This window comes from Stenella coeruleoalba (assembly GCF_951394435.1).
Source record: "Stenella coeruleoalba genome assembly, chromosome: 1".
Taxonomy (NCBI): Eukaryota; Metazoa; Chordata; class Mammalia; order Artiodactyla; family Delphinidae; genus Stenella; species Stenella coeruleoalba.
In genome coordinates, this window is record NC_137169.1 from 12,335,711 (window position 1) to 12,354,854 (window position 19,144).

At 56.2% G+C, this 19,144-nt stretch overlaps 1 protein-coding gene and 1 pseudogene across 3 annotated transcripts; both read right to left on the bottom strand.

The window, feature by feature from the left end:
* Positions 1-2,570: 2,570 nt before the first annotated feature.
* On the bottom strand, positions 2,571-10,757 carry LOC307198794 (anoctamin-7-like; annotated as a pseudogene). Its single transcript has 15 exons — positions 10,695-10,757; positions 9,779-9,895; positions 8,601-8,683; positions 8,374-8,506; positions 8,155-8,234; positions 7,542-7,599; positions 7,360-7,466; positions 7,085-7,263; positions 6,932-7,003; positions 6,737-6,833; positions 6,477-6,620; positions 3,569-3,706; positions 3,361-3,459; positions 3,125-3,231; positions 2,571-2,857 (listed from the first exon to the last, which is right to left on the bottom strand). The product of its transcript is annotated as an anoctamin-7-like (transcript).
* A 1,961-nt stretch (positions 10,758-12,718) lies between these two features.
* On the bottom strand, positions 12,719-18,135 carry CPLANE2 (ciliogenesis and planar polarity effector complex subunit 2). Of its 2 annotated transcripts, none has more exons than XM_079927361.1 (6): positions 18,037-18,135; positions 17,533-17,655; positions 16,069-16,221; positions 15,341-15,465; positions 14,905-15,041; positions 12,719-14,665 (listed from the first exon to the last, which is right to left on the bottom strand). In XM_079927361.1, exons 2-6 carry the CDS (start codon positions 17,642-17,644, stop codon positions 14,416-14,418), a joined length of 777 nt encoding a protein of 258 aa, XP_079783487.1. In that variant the 5' UTR covers positions 17,645-17,655; positions 18,037-18,135; the 3' UTR covers positions 12,719-14,415. The 2 variants fall into 2 exon arrangements, with proteins under 2 accessions (XP_079783487.1, XP_079783488.1); XM_079927362.1 differs by lacking the exon at positions 18,037-18,135 and adding an exon at positions 17,137-17,207 and having other exon boundaries at positions 17,533-17,609.
* Between the last annotated feature and the right edge of the window lie 1,009 nt (positions 18,136-19,144).

The window sequence follows — 19,144 nt, forward strand, 5'->3', positions numbered from 1 at the left end:
GGGCCCCGCCCCTCCCAAGCAGGCCCCGCCCCACCGCGTTCAGCCCCGGCCGGTCGTTCTCCCACCTGCAGGGCGTGTGGTTGCCCTAGGCAAGGTAAGCAGGGGGTGTGGGCGCCAGCATGAAGTTGACGTGGCAGGAAGTCCGAGGTGAAGGCCATGAGGAAAGCCTGCAAGGGGGCTTCACAGGAAGGCCGTCCCGCCTTTCAGGGCCCAGTCTCCTAACTCATCCCCGCCCAGGTCCAGCCCCACTCCCGCAGGCAGGAGCATGTGCCCGAGGATCCTAGCCTTCTGCCCCTATTTCCCAATCTCTCACCCTGATTTCCACCCTCAGCACCCATTTCCCTATTCCCGAGCCTCCTCCCAGTCTCTGATCTTCATTTTCCCCTCTGACCCTGTATTTCCCTCCTTACCCCCCTCTCCTCACATTCACGATGACAGAAAGGTAGGCAATGGCTTCAAGCAGGAGCAGCCGGGTCCGCTCAGCCGCCAGCCACCAGTACTCACACAGAACTTCTGGGTGTCCGGTCGGATCTCCACCCAGTTGTTGAGCAGAGCAAATAGGGGTGCCGGTGGGAAGGCTGCCACGAAGATGGTGATGAACCTAGACTGCAGCACTGGAGTTGGGGAGTGTCAGGCCTGGGGTCACCTCCCCTGCTGGGCCAGGCCCCCAGGAACCCTGCTGGGCCTGGTACTGCTGGGCCACTGCTCACCCATCTCCAGGTATTCATCAAACTGGCCCTTGAACTCAATGAGCTCACAGTCCTCCTCCCAGCGCCGCTGCTCCTGCCTGATCTGGGTGTCCTGCAGCCCGGCCAGGTGTCTCTTCTGCCGCCAGGTCTTCAGCTTCCTGGGACCAGACAATGCCATTTCTATCCTCCCACTCCCTTAAAGATAGGCACCATGATAATTCACACTTTACAGAGGAGGAAATGGAGACTCAGAGACCTGGCCCAAGGCTCCCCAAGTTGTAAATGGTGCAACCAGAGCTCAAGTCCTGTTTGTTAGACTCCAGAGTCCAGGGCTCTTAAACTCTGTGCTTCCTACATGGCCATCCTCGGTCTCTGAAAGCCCTTCCCCAATCTAAAATGCTAATAGAAAGCCCTCCTCTTTCCTGTTCAGCATATCATTTAATCCACTCAACTCTCTTGGAGAGGTATTATTGTCCCCATTGTACAGGTGAGCAAACTGAAGCTTAGAAGCAAAGCCAGAGCTTACAGGAGGCAGAACTAGGACTTATGTTCCAGGGTCCTGACCCCCATGGTGGGGGGTGGTTTCTGCTTTGCTCTCATAAAGGCCCCCTGCCCCAGCCTGACTAGGCCCAACCCCCAGATCATCCCCTGCGCTCACAGCACAACGAACTCCTGCACGTTGCTGACCAGCTGTTTGCCCACTGTGATGATGAAGAGCTGTTGAGCAAGCTCGAGAAGTCAGCCTCCAGGCTCACTGTGATTGCCAGACACGCAGCACCTTACTCAGGGCTTAGGGGCTGGCCCCCTACTCCTTGGAGGCCCCAGAGGCAGATCCTGCCCTGCCAGGCCTGAGGGTGTGATGCCCCCCGCCGTCCCGCAAGAGCTGGCTCTCTAAGGATACTCACGTCCTCGTTCCACATGCCAAGCAGCCTGCCGTGCTCACCAGGGTATCCCACAAACCTGTAGACCTACCGCATCTGTTGGCAATGTGCCCACCCCTTCTGGAGCCAGGCCACAGCTAAACTCCACGCTGAGGCTGACCTCTCTCCCTGCCCACCCACTGAGAGATAACTCTGGTGACCGGGCTGCTGGGAGGCCTTGTCCCACCGCCCCCAACTAGGCTATGTTCCCAAGGCCTGTTGGGACCATGGCCCATATCTACTGCTCAACCCATAAGAAGTCAATTGGGTATTTCTGGCCCAGGAAGAGGGAGTCATGCTGCTGGTGGGGGGAGGGGTGGTTCTTTTGGTGATTCTCCCTCCCATTCCTGCCAAATGACAATGGCAATTACACAGTAACACCACCTCCTGGGAGTCTAGCCCTTGAGGACTCCTGACCCATCCTTGTTAAAAACTGGAAGCTCCTAGAGGGAAGGCCCAGCTCTGGTTCATTTCTGTGTCCCCAGCATCCAGTCCAGACTGCTCAGTGGAAAGGCGACCACAAAGATGGTGATGAAGCCAAATGTCAGCAATGGGAGGTTGAGTGAATGAATGAATGCAAGTGTTCGAGTTTCACATTTACCCAATGATGCACTGGAATATTACAGTTGAGAAAATTGAAGCCCAGGGATTTCCTTGGGGCAGCAGTTCAGACTCCATGCTCCCAATGCAGAGGGCCCAGGTTCGATCCCTGGTCAGGGAACTAGATCCCACGTGCATGCCACAACTAAGAGTTCACATGCTACAACTAAGGAGCCTGCGAGCCACAACTAAGAAGCCTGCCTGCCACAACTAAGACCCAGCACAACCTAAATAAATAAACATGTTTTTTAAAAAATTGAAGTCCAGGGAAATCAAGGACCAACTTCAAGGTCAAGACCTTGGTAGAGACAAATCTAGAGGCTCAAGGATGCTGCCACTCTGCTGGCAAATCATCTGAGAGTCGACAGCCTTGGTGGGGGTGGGTGGGAGAGTCCTCACCTGCCTTTGAAGAATGCCACAAAGAAGGGAGAGGAGTAGATGGACTCCCCTGGCGGTCCAGTGGTTAAGGCTCTGCACTCCCAGTGCAGAGGACATGGGTTCTGTCCCTGGTTGGGGAAGATCCAGCATGCTGTGTGGCGTGGCCAAGAAAAACAAAAAAAGAAAGGAGAGGAGAGAAATTGACAAACTGGCAGATGAAGACTTTAAAAGTGAAGGCATCTTCATGGAGGGTCTGGGCTCTGTGCATCTCTGGGAAAAAGGCAGAGCTGGTCAGAGTTTTATTGAGTGTAAGGGGGCAGGCCCAGCCCATTGGGTCAGCTCATATGCTTCTGTCCCCAATCCACCTTCCCCTAAGGCCAACCATGCCCCCCTGGCCACCTTCATCTGAGGTTGGCTGAGCAGGCTGGGGACACCAAGGTGGGAGCTGCAGGCTCTGAGATGCACGGAGCCCTGCCTCAGGGCTCACAGTTCCCAAGTGATGCCAGGACACCCCTGCGATCTCCTGCCCTTACTCATCCCACCTGGTGAGCTGCTCAGCCAGTGAGGTGTAGATCTGGCCCAGGAGGAGGATTAGTACCAGGTAGGGCACAGTGCTGCCGATGTCACTGTGCAAGATTACCAGCCTAGGCAGCGTGATGGCTATCACCTTGAGCCCAGCCACGTGGAGAGGCAGAAGGAACTTGAGGATGCCCCCATTGTGCCCAGAGTCTGGAACAGTGGTCCCACCCTCCATTGCTCCAAGGGGCACTCACCTGGGTCACGAGCACAGAGTTGGCCGTGTGGAACATTGCAATGCTGATGATGCCACAGTAAATGATGACAGACACCAGGAAAATCATCGCCACACAGAGCTGGGGGCCAGCAGGGAGAGCTGTCAGAGCTGGAAGGCAGGTCCACCAGGGCACCAGCGCATCCCGGAGGGCACAGTCCTTCCAGAGCAAGGGCCCAATGCCCCCTCACCATGATGAGGATGGCTGCAGAGCTGGTGAGTAGGCGGGGAAGACGGGTGTGGGGTGGGAAGTAGGGCTCCTTCAGGCCTGTCACTGGGTTCTGGGCCATCTGTGGGGCCAGGGCAGCAAACTCTGGATGTGGGCACTCCTATCAGAGGGGGCAACAGAAATGTACATCCCAGGGCCCAAGGGTCTGGGTGTCATGACCCTGGGGCGGGGGAAGCCTCCTGCCTTTTCCTGTTTGCACAGGGAGCTCTGGAAATGCAGGAATGAGGTCTGATTCATTTTTGTTTCTGCAGGGCCTTTTTCCCCTAAGGCCTGGCTAAGAGCCTGTGGATGGATGGATGGATGGATGGATGGGTGGATGGGTGGGTGAGTAGCCAGAGAAGTAAACAACAAATGGATGCACACGTAGGAGAGGGCTGGATAGTCTGAAGGACGGGTGGCAGTAGGTGGACAGGTGGGTGGGCAAACTAGACAGGCAAATCTCTATAAGTGAATGCACAGATGTGTGGGTAGATGGGCAGATGGGTGCATGTACGGATGGATGGCTAGGTGGAGGAGGACATGAGGGTGTGGTTGGATGGACGATGGACATGAGGATGGATGGGTAGATGGATGGATGTGTGGATGAATAGATAATGTATTAGTTATTCAATAACTATTAACCGACCACATACACTCTGCAGTAGATACTGGATATGACATGATGAACAAACTGGACAAAATCTAAGTCCTAACAGAGTTTACAGTCTGGTTGGGGAGACGGACATTAGATAAATGAACACAAATATGTACTTGTGAATAACTCATATGAAGGAAAACTGGTCTTCAGGGATGGTCACTCAGAGGAAATGACATTTTAGCTAGGACCTAAAAGACAAACAGGTGCTAAGTAATGGGAAAATGAAGGGGAAGCACGGCAGGGGTTGGGGAGGAGACTGTGTGCAGAGGCAGGGCCACTCTTTGAGTCACATGAGTTGTATAATTCACTGCTCTAAGAGGTGCTGGGGGCTTCCCTGGTGGCGCAGTGGTTGAGAATCTGCCTGCTAATGCAGGGGACACGGGTTCTAGCCCTGGTCTGGGAGGGTCCCACATGTCGCAGAGCAACTAGGCCCGTGAGCCACAACTACTGAGCCTGCGCGTCTGGAGTCTGTGCTCCGCAACAAGAGAGGCCACGATAGTGAGAGGCCCGCGCACCGCGATGAAGAGTGGCCCCTGCTCGCCACAGCTAGAGAAAGCCCTCACACAGAAACAAAGACGCAACACAGCAAAAATAAATAAATTAATAAACTCCTACCCCCAACATCTTCTTAAAAAAAAAAAAAAGAGGTGCCGTTCACAATGACTTCGTTACTTCAGTTTTTCCTTCCTGCTTTTTCAGTCCTCCAGAACCTGTTTAACCAATCAATACCTTATATTAAATCCTCTCTGTTGAAATAACTAGTCTCGTTTCTATCTTCTTGTCAACCCTAACTGTTGGATGGATTACCTTATGGATATCTGGACAGATGGATAGGTGGAGAGATAGATTTGTGGTTCACAGATTCACCCATCAAATGTTTAATGAGCACTTTCTATATGCTAGGGACTGTTCTGGGCCCTAGGGAGACAGCAACACCACACACAAGGTCTCTGGAGCTCACATTCTAGTGGCAGAGGACAGACAAAAAACAATAAACAAGAAAATGTAGTGATAAATGCTGTGATGAGATTAAAACAGTGATAGGGAGCCTCTTCAGACTGGGTGATCAAGGAAGGCCTCTTTATTTTTATTTATTTATTTATTTTGGCCACCCCCTCGCAGCTTGTGGGGTTTTAGTTCCCCGACCAGGGATTGAACCCAGGCCCTTGTCAGTGAGAGTGCAGAGCCCTAACCACTGGCTATCAGGGAATTCCCAAGAAAGTCCTCTTTAAAAGGGTGACGTTTAAGTCAAGATATGAATGACAAAAAGCAGGCCATATAAAGTCTGGAAGAAGATTCTAGCAGAGAACAGCCAGTGCCAAGGCTCTGGGGTGGAAATAACCCTGTCCTATTCAAGAAACAGCAGGAAGCCAGTGGAGGCAGTGGAGGAGAACTAGGCAGAAGCCAGATCACACAGGGTTGTGGGCTGCTGTGAGGGGCTTAGATAGTTTTCCAAGTGCATATGAGAACCCACTAGAACGCTTTGAGTAGGATAATTCAGGATGTGATTCGTATCTTCAAAAGATTGCCCCAGGGGCTTCCCTGGTGGTGCAGTGGTTGAGAGTCCGCCTGCCAATGCAGGGGACACGGGTTCGTGCCCCCGTCCAGGAAGATCCCACATGCCGCGGAGCGGCTGGGCCCGTGAGCCATGGCCGCTGAGCCTGCGCGTCCGGAGCCTGTGCTCTGCAACGGGAGAGGCCACAGCAGTGAGAGGCCCGCGTACAGAAAAAAAAAAAAAAAAGATTGCCCTGGCAGCTGGGAATGGATTGAATGGGGGCAAACATAAGAGCAGAGAGATATATTGGGAGGCTACGGCAGGGGTTCAGGTAAGAGAGAATTGTGGTTTGGACTGGGGCTAGGGGGTGGGGAAAGTGAGGGTGGCAGTGGAGACGGAGAAAAGCAAACAGATTCAGGATCAATGATTAGATGTTTGGATGGACAGGTGGATGGCTAGATGGGTAGGTGAGTGGAACGCTTCTCTCCTTCTTCCCTGTTTCAGGAAGAGTTTCTCTTTGAGCCTCTAAATGCCTCTAGTATTTAACTTCACCAAACCTTATATCATCCTGATGTCAGGGGAGGGTGGGAAAGTGACCCAGGAAAATTGTAGGGAAGAGTCAGATCTGGATCCCGGGATGCTGGACTCCAGAGTCCGAGCTGTTCCCAGCATGCCTTATGGCCTCTGAGAACTGCAGGAAGCAGAGTTCTGGGCCTGGAGGGCTGAGCTGGGCGTCACTTCCTCTTCCTGGAAGTCACTGCAGTCCCAGTGGTGGGCCAAGGTGGTACTCTTGTGCTTCCAGTGCTCCAGGAAGGCTGTGGCCCAGAAGCACATGAGGATGCTAAAGAACACAGTTCCCAGATGGTCAAAGAGATAGCCCATCTGCAGAGGAGGGAGAGAGGGCGCACAGCAGAGGGCACACTGCCTTCCCAGCAGCTAGGCCCAAGGTGCTGGGTCCCAAACACCTACCCATTCCCTTGCTCTCTTCCCTGGCTCACCTTGGCCATGGGGCAGATCTCGGAAATATTCCATGTGGCACAAGTATCACAGAGCGAGCACACGAGGAAGGAACTCCTGCTCGCACAGATCTCCTCCCTATGAGCAAGGGGTACCCCATCCTGGGAGGGTCTATCCTCAACCAGCCAGCTGACCCAGCCCATGCAGCTCATCCCCCCAGCACTCCCAGTCATCACGCTGGTACATTTGTGCCCATGGTAACTAGGCCAGAGGTAAAGACCAGGGTACCCACAAGAGCAGCACCCAGGCTGTGTAGGTGACAGAATGTGGGGGGACGGAATGCTCATGAGCCTGCATCTCTGTACTCACCCCCAGCTCCCAGCCCTCACCCCCAACACCAGATGCACCAACCAAAGCAGATAGCTTCCTTGTCCCCAAAGTCCTCCTGTATGTGGTGCAGGGGCTGGTACTTTTGCCAGCAGCCCCAGCAGGCCCAGTATGAATACAACAATTGTGGAGGGTTGAGGTCTGCACCAGGCACCTGGTACCCGGGCAGATCACAGGGGCCCTAGGGAGAGGAAAGGCAGGAGGGCTGCAGGGAAGTCCCAGAATTTTCTCCTGATGCCCCTGCAGTGGAAGAAAGCTGGGTTTGTGTCATCTCTACGTCACGCAGTGGGAAGGCTGCAGTGTAGACTCGGTCAGCAGACGGGCCATGACCATCTCTGCACGTTTCTCTTTCCCATAGATTGTTCAGGCCAGGATCTCTGCCACCTGCCAGAAAGAATTCTGGCATCAACTCCGCCCCCGTAAGGTCCCAGCTGGACTCTCCCCAGGCAGTTGTCTCACCACTTGGTGCCTCTGGGTGCTGGAGAAGTAGGAGTCATGGGAAGCCCTGCCCAGGAATCTGTGAGCAGAGCAGGGGTCAGAAGCTGAACCCTCCGCCGAATGCGAGACCTAACACGATGGGAGGGCAGTCTCTAGGCTGGGGACACAGGGATAAAACGTGCCAGCTGGACTTCCCTGGTGGCACAGTGGTTAAGAATCCACCTGCCAAATGCATGGGACACGGGTTGGATCCCTGGCCGGGGAAGATCCCACGTGCCATGGAGCGACTAAGCCCGTGCGCCACAACTACTCAGCCTGCGATCTAGAGCCCGCGAGTCACGTCTACTGAGCCCGCGAGCCACATCTACTGAGCCCGCGAACCACAACTACTGAAGCCCGCGCGCCTAGAGCCCGTGCTCCGCAACAAAAGAAGCCACCGCAACGAGAAGCCCGCGCACCGCAACGGAGAGTAACCCCCGCTGGCGGCTGCTAGAGAAAGCCCGCGTGCAGCAACGAAGACCCAACGCAGCCAAAAATAAATAAGTAAAATAAATTTATTAAAAAAAAATGTGCCAGCTGCTAAAACCAGAGAGCCCTTCTCCCCACAAAGCTCAGCCTGGGCTGGGTGTTTTGCAGCCAGGCGAGCATCTGAGGGGCATTGAACGGGTGGGAATCAGGGACGGGGAGCCGCTCGGGCACGGCCTGAACCCCAGGCTGCGGAAAGGACAAGCCTGAGACCTAAAGTGAGTTAAGCAGGAGTTGCCTCACGGGCAAAGCAAGGAGGAGCAATGGAGCCTCGATGTGGCTAAGCCTGCGGCTGGCGCCCCTCCCCTCTGCGGGAGGCCCCGCCCACCCGAGACAAGTCCAGCTTGGAGCGGCGGATAGTCCAGTGGCTTATTGGGCACGTGTTGCTGCAGAGGTTGCAGCAGGCGAAGGCGCCGCAGTAGCTCCCCCCACCCCCCGTCCGAGTCCAGGTTACGTCGGGCCTGCAGGACTAGGGCAGGGTCACCGGTACCTGGGAAGACTCCGCCCCCGGGCTGACCTCGCCCCGGCTCGTCCCTCCCACCTACAGCGGCACACGCTGGCTCAGTTCCTCTGCCAGCAGCTCCCAGGGCGCACAGCTTGGCGAAGTACACGGCGAGGGCGCGGCGCTTGGCGAGACACTACTCCTTGGGGGGCCGGGGTCTCCGGATGGGCCAGAGCCCGGAGCCCCACCTCTCATGATCCAGCCTGGGAGTGACAGTTCCCGTTCTGCGCGCGCGGGCCCTTGGCCACCTTCAAAAGCGCTTTGATTTGCGTTTCCTCGTTTGAAATTCAAACGAGGGGGGAACTAGCACCCTCATTTTACAAACGTGGAGACAGACGCAGACGCTGAGTAGGCCGGAGTCATAGAGTAGTGGCTGCTGGTTCCCATTTACTGAGCACCTCCAATGAGCAGGCCGTGGGCTGAGCGCTTTGCACGCTCGCCAGTTTAATCATCACAGCCCCTCTATGGGCTGACGCTACGGTAAAGCCCATTTTACAGATGAGGTACTGAAGTCGCTTGCGCAGGTCACAAGGCTCGTTAGGGAAGCCCGCGCTCGGCCTCGGGGACTGAGCCCCCGCAGCCCGACCGCGCCGCGCTCACCTCCTCCAGGAGCAGCCCGGCGCGCTCAGGTTCCTCTGGAACTTATCGCGCCAGCTCCGCTTGCAGGAGTCGCTGTCACCACGCCCGCCGCGGGGGTCGCAGCTTGTCCTCCCTCACGAGCAGGAAGTCTGTCCCATCGCGGGGGTAGAAGGGCAGTTAGGAACGGTCTGCCCCACCCTACCCCACTTCCACCCTGGGTGGGGAGTTGGGGGCTGGGTTTATCAGTCCCACTAAGGCCCAAATTAAAGGAAATAGTTCGTGGGACTTCCCTAGCGGTCAGTGGTTAAGACTCCGCGCTCCCAATGAGGGGGCGCGGGTTCGATACCGCGTGTCGCAACTAAAGATCCCGCAGGAGACAACGAAGGTCCGCGTGTCACAACTAAGACCCGGCACAGCCAAATAAATAAATTTTAAAAAAAAAGGAAAGTTCGCGCCACAGCAAGAGCGACTGGGCTTAGCTCAAAGGAGGAACTGCCCATTGCAAGAAAAGGACCAGAGATGCCACGGGATTCCTCGCGGAGGTAAGACCTCTCTTTCCTCCCTGTAAGAGAGGGACGGTGGGTGGGCTACTCCGGCTGCCAGAGTGAAGCGGTGAAGTGGGGGTAAGAGTCCTGTCTGGCCCCAGTCTCACCGATTTCGGTTTTCCAGTCGCGGAAAATGTTGCCTCCGGAGTCTGGGACACAAATGCTGCAGCGGGACGCGCAGAGACGGTCGTCCTCCGGTCCTTGTCCTCGGCACCATCGCCGTCCTGGGCGCAACAGGACCGGAGTGCGGGTGAGAGGACCCCGGCGCAGGTGCAGGTGCCAGGAACTTCTCCACCAGCCCAGCTGGGCCGCCCCTCCTTCCGCCCACCCGCCCGCCCACCGCTGGCTAATTATAAAGCGCAACAATGGAGGCGCTGTCGGCGCGATCTGCGACCCTTCTCCCTCTTCTCCACTCGCTCTCAGCCCCAGAAACACCACCACTACCATAAGCAACAGCAGCGACAAAGACAGTAGCCAACATTTGCTGGGCCCTTAATTCAGTGCCTGGCCCAGTGCTAAATATTTTACACGCATTTACTTGTTACAACTCAGAAGAAGTGAGCGGGTGCTCTTGTTCTCTCCATTTTATAGATGACGCAAAGGAATTACAGTGACCAACCCAAGGTCACAGCTCTTCACCTTCCTTCTGGACCACGGCCCCAAGCCTCAGTCGGTCCCCTTTGCTCCCAGGAAACACCCCTTCTTTCTAGAATAGAATTGAACACCAACTCTCCCCACTTCACCTCGCCCCCACTGACCCAGCCTCTAGGTCTGAGGTCACAGGGAGGGAGGGGCCCCCCCACCCCCCTACTCCCAGCTTGGGCCTCTGGGGATTTGCCTCCACACAGCTCTGACTTGTCTTGGGCCCTGAGCCCCATGCCACCCTCTGGGCACTGCTCCCCCAAGTCTGTTTCATGGCACGGGGTGGAGGCCGGGGGTGGTGTCATGGCTGGCACCAGGCTGCCCTGGGAGTAAGGAGATCCAGGGCAGCACCAGGGAGTCCCACCCCCATTCCGGACTCACCCAAGGCTCTGGAGGCCTGCCCAGCAGCCTTTGCAGATCTGGCTCCTGCATCTCCTTCCTCATCCTGGGAGCAGGCAACTTGCCTGGGGTTCTCCTTGTTGTCCACAAGGCCGGGCTTGGCTGGTGGCTGGCAGCAGGCAGGAGCTTCACTTACCAGCTCACTGTGGCCTGGGAAGGATGGGGGAAGGAGAAAAAGAGGAGAGGAAGGAGGGAGCCAGGCACCAGTACCGTATTTCCCCTCCTACAGGCAGCCCCAGGCTTCTGGTTGGAAAAGCAAGACCAGATGGGATCATGTGAGGGGCTGCACCCAGAAGACACCATTGGGGGATGAGGGGAAGGGACAGTCCAGGGGAGAGGGGTACGGAAGGCTAAGGGCATCAGGGCTGCTCCATGGCTCTGCAACCTTGGAGAAACGCCTGACCCTCTCTGGCCTCAGCCTCCCTATCTTAGTCCATTGGACGGCTATAACAAAAAACCACAAACCGGGTAGCTTATGAACAACAGAAATTTATTTCTCGTGGCTCTGGAGGCTGGGAGTCCAAGATCATCATCACAGCCCAGTTCTGGAGAGGGCCCTCTTCCTTGTTCGCAGCCAGCACTTTTTCTCTGTGTCCTCAGATGGTGGAAGGGGCTAGGCAGCTCTGTGGGGTCCCTCTTATTAGAGCACTAATCCCATTCATGAGGGCTCTGTCCTCATGACCAAATCCGCTCCCAAAGGTCCCTAAGACCATCACACTGTGGACTAGGATTTCAGTGTACGCATCTTGGGGGGACACAACCATTTGGTGCATAGCACTCCCCCTCTGTAGGAAAGGGGCTTGGGGAGGGAAGAAGAGGGGTCTGGGATGTCCTGACAAACAGCACCAGGACTGGGCTGCAGCACATACACACCCCCACCCCTGGAGAAGCTAGTCCCTCCTCCCTCCAGCTTCCCTCTAGAGCCCTGAAGTCTGTGGGCTCCAGGGCCCGGAGGAGCAAACATGGCTTCCCTCTTCCCAAGGATCCCCTCTAAGTCAGGGCTCACCCCTGAACCAGCCTGGGGGCACAGTCACCACCCCTTCCCTCCAGGTAGCCTCAGGGCCCACAAAGGGAGCAGCAGGGTATTTGCCTTTGAGCTGTGGTAAGGCTTAACCTAACGGTGGAATTTCTGGCACCAAAATGGGGAGAAGGCAACTCCCCGACTTCCGGTGGCCTCCGGACAGGCCACAGGATGGCCTCTGTCTCCAAGGCCCTGAGAGAGGAATTTTATCTGGAGTCTGGACCCTCTCCTGTGCAGGACCTACCACGTGATTGGTGGTGTCCAGTGGAAAACTATTGAAAATTTATTAAGGATTTCAAGATGGCAACAGCAGAGCATTAAACCAGGTGTGGGCCCCCCAGTGCAGAGCCCTGTGGACTGCTCAGGTGCCAGGCCCACAAAGCCGGCCTGAGTCCGTGTGTGTGTGTGCACACACATTCTCTTCTCATTCGCTCTCCACGACCCTGCCCAGAGTCCACTCTGCGGGGACAGCCACCAGCTATTAGGAGAATTATGGCTCTGCAGCTCCCTCCTCCCTCGTGCTTCCAGTTCTCTGTACTTCGGTGGAGGCCTCTAAGAGGGTAGCCTATGAAATACCAAAGTGGCACTGGGCCTGGGCTCTGAGGGGCTGAGAAGGCAGCGCTGGGACGGCAGGTGGCCGGCTCCAAGTCTTAGCACCGTTGTGGTCCCCACTTCGTTCTTACTCAGGGAGAAGGGAATTGTTTACCTCCTGGCTTGGGGTGAAAGTGTGTGAGGGGTTGATTCTCTGACTGGAGCAGTGCTAACCAGTGCCAACCAGTGCCCCGCTCTGCTGTGGGGAGGATCTAGGTTACTTCTCCAGAGCAGCCTCTGGCTCTTGGCTGAGCTGGTGCCCAAGAAGGATGCTGACGCTTTAAGGCCTGAGATAACTGGCTGGGATGTGGGGTAGCTGGTGCCCACAACACACACGGGTATCCATAGCTGGAAGGCCACAGTCCAGCCCAGAGGCCACCTTGGCTGGGTCCTGCCTTGCTCTGCCTGGTGGGTGAGGTCTACTGGAGCTAAGACCAGAGGGAAATGGGCCAAAGCAGAGCTGAAGGCGGCGGTGGGACACTCTGCGGCGCGGGAGCAGGAGTCAGCCGGTGGGCTGTGCAGGCTGTGAGGCCTGGGTCCTGCCCAGCAACATTCCTCCTCTGGGACATGGGCTAAGCTCAGGTCTCAGCTCTGAACCTGAGTTGGGGGTAAGAAGGTGCTAAAATCAATGCTTTAGGGCCTGGAAAGGTTGACAAACCTACAGGCAGTGCACAGGGTGGACAGACTGACGAGCAGTGCCATGCAGGCCATCAGTAAGCCAGGAGCGTAAGCCAGGGAGAGCATGCAGGAGCCTCCTGTGTGCGCCAGGAGGGAGAAGCGGGGCAGCATTTTAGGGCAAGTACTGGTGTGTGTGGGCACATGACCATGCGTGTGAGTGTGGAGTGTTCAGAGCTGCTTTCTCGAGAGGGGGCTCTGAGGGTCGGCTGGCTGACCTGGGCATCCAGGGCCCTTCCAGCTGGGTCAGACTCAGGCCGGCTCTCTGCCCAGGGGTCCATCTATGGGGCTGGAGAGGGTGTCACCGGGGAGGGAAAGAAAGTATAAAGGCCGATTTTGTAGGCATCTGCCCGCAGGTGCCTACAACTCTAGCCCGCATTCACTAGTGTCTGGCTGATGGGGCAAGGGCACAAGGTCACTCACCTTCCTGCTCCTGTCCTTGCTGGCCTCCTGCCAGCTCACGCCCTGACCCCCCCACCTGGCCCAGTCCCTGCCCAGTGATACTTTCTGGTTCCCCCAGGCTGGCAGGGCCCCTGTCCTAAGCATAGCTTGACAGCTTCGTGGTCAAAAAAAGGAATTCCAGAGTGAGGTGCTTGCCTCCTGGACACACAGGTGGACTACATTTCCCAACTTCCCCTGCTGCTCTGTGTGACCATGTGACTAGGTGCTGGCCAATGGAATGTGGGCAGAAATGAGGCACACTGTCCTAGGCCAAGTCCATAGAAACCTGCTGGGGGACCTTCCACCTGCACTCATCCCGTCTGCTGACTGGATGTTGATGCCCCAGGACAAACTGGGAAGAAACTCATTTAAGATGTCAGAGGCTGGGTCTCTGAATCAGTGTATAGAGCAGAGCCTCCCCACCCACCTTCACTTCCACCTGAGGTGAGACATAGAAAGAAAAAAACTTCTATTAAGTTAAGCCACTGAGAGTTCAGGGTTTACCTGGTACAGCAGATGGTGTTACCTCAACTAACACGTACAGGCTCTGACTGAAGTCACTTGAGGTCCAGGGCCCAGCTGAGGCACCCCCTCTCCCCAGTCACACTCCATGGTTGCTGCAGAAGGGGGAAGGGCAGGGGGAGGCTGGGGAGACGCTTGAGCCCTCAGGCCTTGCGCATACAGTTCCTCCGTTTCCAGAAACCCAGACTCCTAGGGCAGAAGGAGGAGGCCAGTGGACAGCCAGATGCCCTCAGATGGCTGCCCTACCGAGCCTTGTGCTCCACTTCACTGCCAAGAATTCCACAAGGAAAGTGCTCTGGGGCTGGGAGCCTTCTCAGGCCACCATTCTCCCTGACTAGGACCCTCTGGCCAGCCCTCGGGATGAGATCAATATTCCTGTCCCAGCCTTGGGCCCTGGGTCCTGCTCTGGGTCAACTGAGGGTGGGGAGTGCCCACTCATCATGCCACCACCCCTCAGCTGGGGGGGTCCTCTGAGGGGCTGGGGAGCAGGCCAGCTGCCACCTGGTCCTGGTGCCACAACTGCTCTGCCAGGCCGTTGAGCACATGGGCAACGTCGGCCAGCCCAGCCCGCCCATCCAGCGTGCGTCCATCTGCCAGCCGTCGTCCTGGCACACTCTTCACCCGCAGGAGGGGCAGCTCCCAGGCCTGCCGGAAGGCTGTGAGGTCACGCTCAGGCACGTCCGTGTGCATATACTGGTCAAATCTGGAGGAGGGTCAAGGAGCCTGGCCGGGCACCTCTGCTTACCACTCCATCAAACCCAGCCTTCTCCCTCCTCCCTTGCCCCCAACACCCAGGGTCTGGGGGAGGCCCTGTTGCAGCCTTTAAGATAAAGCCCATGGGGCTGGACCCCATAGCTGGGCAGAGGCAGGCTGCCTGACACCCTTGCTCCGTGGCTTGCCAAGTGTGGCCTCTGACAGTCCTAGGGGCCACCCAAAGGATACTTGGAGCCGATGACCATCCTGACCGCACCAGGGGCCTCGCCTGCTACTCGGGCCAGCTGTCCAGGGAGGTCTTCAAAGGAGGCCCGGTCAGTGAAGGAGAAGAGGAAGAGGAAAGCATCTGTTTTCTCCTGGCAAGCCTGGGGATAGAGGCTGATGAGCGGCTCATACGAGGCTTGTAACCGGAGCCTATCGGCTGCAGGGCCCTGAGAAGTCTCAGCACCATCCGTCCTTTCACAGACCGGGAAACTGCGGCCCAGAGCAGGGAGCGGCTGGTCCCAGGGCAGAGGTCTCCCCGCCCAGGCAGCATCCTCAGTCCATTCACGCCCGCTTCTGGCTCCTGCAGACCAGGCAGGCCAGGCTCAGACGCCTGTACTCAGAAGCCCACCTCAGGCAACCAGCCCCTCCTGGACCCACCCAGGCCCACCTTCCTGCTCACCGGCAGCATGTGATCAAACTTTTTGAGCGCAGACTCCCCGCAGTCCCAGAACTCAAAGCGGAACATGACAACACGGTCGCTGGCCTGCAGCTTGGCCGGCCAAAATACCACGGTGGTCTGGATGCCTGGGGAGGCCGGGGTCAGTCACTCAGCATGGGGGAGGCAGAGGTGGAGAGGAGTAGGGGGCCCAGAAGGAACAGGAAGAGGAGATATGTCCCTACCTTAATGGGTCCTCAGTCTGATGGGGAAGGCATAGTCCCTGACGTGGGAGAATTCTCAGTCCGACGTGGGAAACTGACCTGCCCCAGAGGAGCCTCCAGTCTACCAGGGAGAGGCGGCCCTAGCCCTAGCCATGACAAAGTAGTTTCCTCTTGTGCACTGGGGAAGCCAAAGGTCCCGGAATACTCTCAGATATTGCAACATGATGGTCAATCAGCATCCAGTAGAAGGAAACAAGAAAGGAAGATCGGTGTTTTCTGAGCACCTACCCTGTGCCAGCTCAGTGCTAGGCATGTTACCACCACTATCGCTAGTACCAACCCCACCACAACCCCAAGGGGTTGGTACTATTATCCCTTTTGGACAAAGGAGCGAATGTAGGCTCAGAGAGGTGAAGTGACTTTCCAAGGTTGCAGAGTAAATGGTAAGGCTGGTTACAAATCCCAGCTTATGTGGTCCAGGGCAAGTCTTTTCTCCACCCCAGGGAAGGCCTCCTAGGAGGGACTCACCAGTGGTCTCGTGGTGCACCACGGGCACCTCCAGGCCAGCCAGCTTGGCCACCAGCGCTGTCTTGCCCACACCACTCTTCCCAGACACAAAGATCTTGTAGCGGGCGGTGTCAATGGCCACAGGCGGGGAAAGCACTGGTCGCTCGAGCAGCCCTGGGGCAAGGAGGGATCCAGGTGGGGTCAGGGAGTCAACGTGCACTTGCCCCGTCATACCTTGGGTGTACAACCTCATCTCTCAGGGCTTCTTCAGTGCCAACCAACCATTCCCTATACAGCACTCATGACAGAGGCCTGGGATACAAGCAGCATCCCCGGAGGAGAAGCTCTGCTGGGAACACCTGTGCTCTGTGAACTGGGCCAGTGCCTACTCCAAATAACACCATTTTTCAAAAAAGTTTGATGCATGAGATGATTTTTATTATTTTATTTTATTTTTTGCCGCACCACACGGCTTGCGGGATCTTAGTTCCCCAACCAGGGATCAAACCCAGGACCCGGCAGTGAAAGCACTGAGTCCTAACCACTGAACAACCAGGGAATTCCCTGAGATGGTTTTTATTAATACTATCACATATCCTAGATTTCCCACAGGTAAAGGAAAGGTTTTTCCTAATTCTCTCCTCAGTGAAGAAATATCAGCAAAAGTATTCTTAATTAATATAAACTCCTTAGAACCAATACAGTGAGATATTTAAGAATGTTTATTTATTTATTCTTTTTTTTTTTTGATCCCACCTTGCAGCGTGTGGGATCTTAGTTCCCTGACCAGAGACTGAACCCAGGCCCACAGAAGTGAAAGCGCCGAGTCCTAACCACTGGACCGCCCTGAATGTTTTTAATTTAAAGCTTGCAAAAAATAAAGTCTACACTATGATCCACCTACAGGTGTAGGACCTGAAAGTCCTAAATTGTGGGTTGCCTGTCACTCTCTGGTCTTAAGCCTTCTGCTGTTTTGTCTCTCCCGGCCAGAGCTGGACTCCTGCAGCCGATGCCAGGCCCCTCTGCTGGCCTGTCAGCTGACCTTGCCTGCGTGAGTTAGCTTCATCCTGGGGAACATGAGTGTCTTACCCTGGAGACAGCAGGACATGGAAGAGGCTTGTCTCTACTCACTAGGGGATCTTGGACAAGTCTGCAACGTGCTGTTGAGAAGGTTAAATTGGAGTCCATTGTATAAAGTGCCCAGCAGAGGGCCTGCCACCAGCTGAGGCCTCAATCAACAGCCTCTCTGGTGACAGTGGTTCCTGGCAGGGTTTTGGCTGTTTCCATGGCTCTGATGACAGAATTAACGCTAAGGAGGTTTGGGGGTGGGGACCCCAGGATAGGGCTTCTGGGGTCCCCAAGGTTGAGAAGTGCAGTGGAGAAGGCCCTCACTGCCCTGCTTCTCTGCTCCACGCCCCCCACCACAGGGGACACTGTTCTCCCCAGGGAGTGGCAGGTGACAGGCTGGGGGAGGGGGGCACTTACCAAACACCCGCCGGCGATTCTTGCGCAGGATACAGGCCAGGTACTCCTTGCCCTCGGCGCTCTCGTGCCAGTCTGGGACAACCACTGAGCCTGGGGCAGGTAGTCTGGCCATGGCTGGGCAACCTGACGGGGAGGGTAGATGGTAGAAAGCTGAGAGTAGGGGATGGGAGAGGGTAACTGTTCTAAGCTGTACCTGTGAGGCCTCTTAACCTGCCCTCAGACTCTCCCCTGGAGCCCCAGCTCCCTCCTTAGAGGATGGAGCAACTATGGAGCCCCACCCTCCTCATTATTACGACTAACATTTTTGGAATCCAAGCTCCCTTTCAACATCCTGAGGTGGTACACACCCCCGTCCCCCTCTTATCACCCAGAAGGTGCAAAACCATAGTCCTTTCTCCTCCGTATTGCCCCCTGGGGGACAGCCATCCCATTATTGCCCCAGAGGGCATTTACACAGTCCCTAGCTCCCTTGTCACCTCCGGGGGGTGGGGGAGTCACACAGACCTGCTTCTCCTCTGCCTCCTGGATCCTGACTCCCAAGCCCACCCAGCCTTCACCATCAGCAGTCCCCGCGGGCGAATGGGCCCGGGTGGAGACAGCCCCTTTAAAAGCCTGCCCAGCGCTCCCGCCGCCCAGCCAGCCGAGCCAGCTTCCGCCCTGCTTGCGTCCAGCTTCGGCTCAAGCCGCCAGCCCAGGCGCCGGTGCTTGAGGCGCATGTGCGGAGGCTGTTGTCATGGAGACGCGGGGGGCGGGGTTAGGCTGCCGGGTTCCACGTAGGTCCTATGTGTGCAGCCACCCCGGCTCAGAGACGCCCTGGACAGGGACTTGCCCTCTGGGCCGTGGATCCTCTTCACTTTGCTCAGTCCCAGCCTCAGTCTTTCCTCCAAAACTTGATCAAATCCCCCTTCTCCAGGAGCCTTCCCTGCCTCTTTGCTCTTCAGTTTCCTCTTCCATAAAGTGGAGGTAAAATACTACTACCTCCTAGGGTTCTTTACAACACTGCCTGGTCCATAGCAGTGCTCAGTAAGTTTGCTTATTATTGTTGTTGCTTATTCCTGCTCGGCAGGAACTCGATATGAATTAAACACCACTGGCTTCACAGATGGGGAAAAAGCTGCTGAGAGATGTCAACGGACTTGCTCAAGGTCTTAAAAATGAGTCAGAGGCTCTCCAGTCACTCATTTATTGATTGATGTCACTCATTCAACAAATAATAACTGAGCGCCTATTGTATGCCTGGCCTGTTCCAGCTGCTGGGAATACAATGGCAACAAGAAGTCCCTGCCCTCCTGGAGCTGACGTTTCAGCACTGAGGCCATGAGCCCTTCTCCACTGTTCCAACACTGGGCATCAGGCCTGTTACCCAGAAGATGGGTGCTCAGTAAATGCCCATTAGTTGGACAGGACGCAAAGTGGGTCATTACTGACAGGTTGTCTATTACACTTTTTTTTTTTTTTGGCTGCGTTGGGTCTTCGTTGCTGCACGCAGCGTTTCTCTAGTTGCGGCGAGTGGGGGCTACTCTTTGTTGCAGTGCGCAGGCTTCTCATTGCGGTGGCTTCTCTTGTTGCGGAGCATAGGCTCTAGGCACGCGCGCTCAGTAGTTGTGGCTCG

Bases quoted from the DNA above. Each gene is read 5' to 3' on its own strand.
- CPLANE2 (XM_079927361.1), bottom strand. From the start codon at position 17,644: ATGGCCAGACTACCTGCCCCAGGCTCAGTGGTTGTCCCAGACTGGCAC. The intron at 16,222-17,532 runs GTAAGTGCCCCC...TCCTTGCCCCAG, and splicing joins GAATCGCCGGCGGGTGTTTG to GGCTGCTCGAGCGACCAGTG. The intron at 14,666-14,904 runs GTATCCTTTGGG...ACCCTCCTCCAG, and splicing joins AGGATGGTCATCGGCTCCAA to ATTTGACCAGTATATGCACA.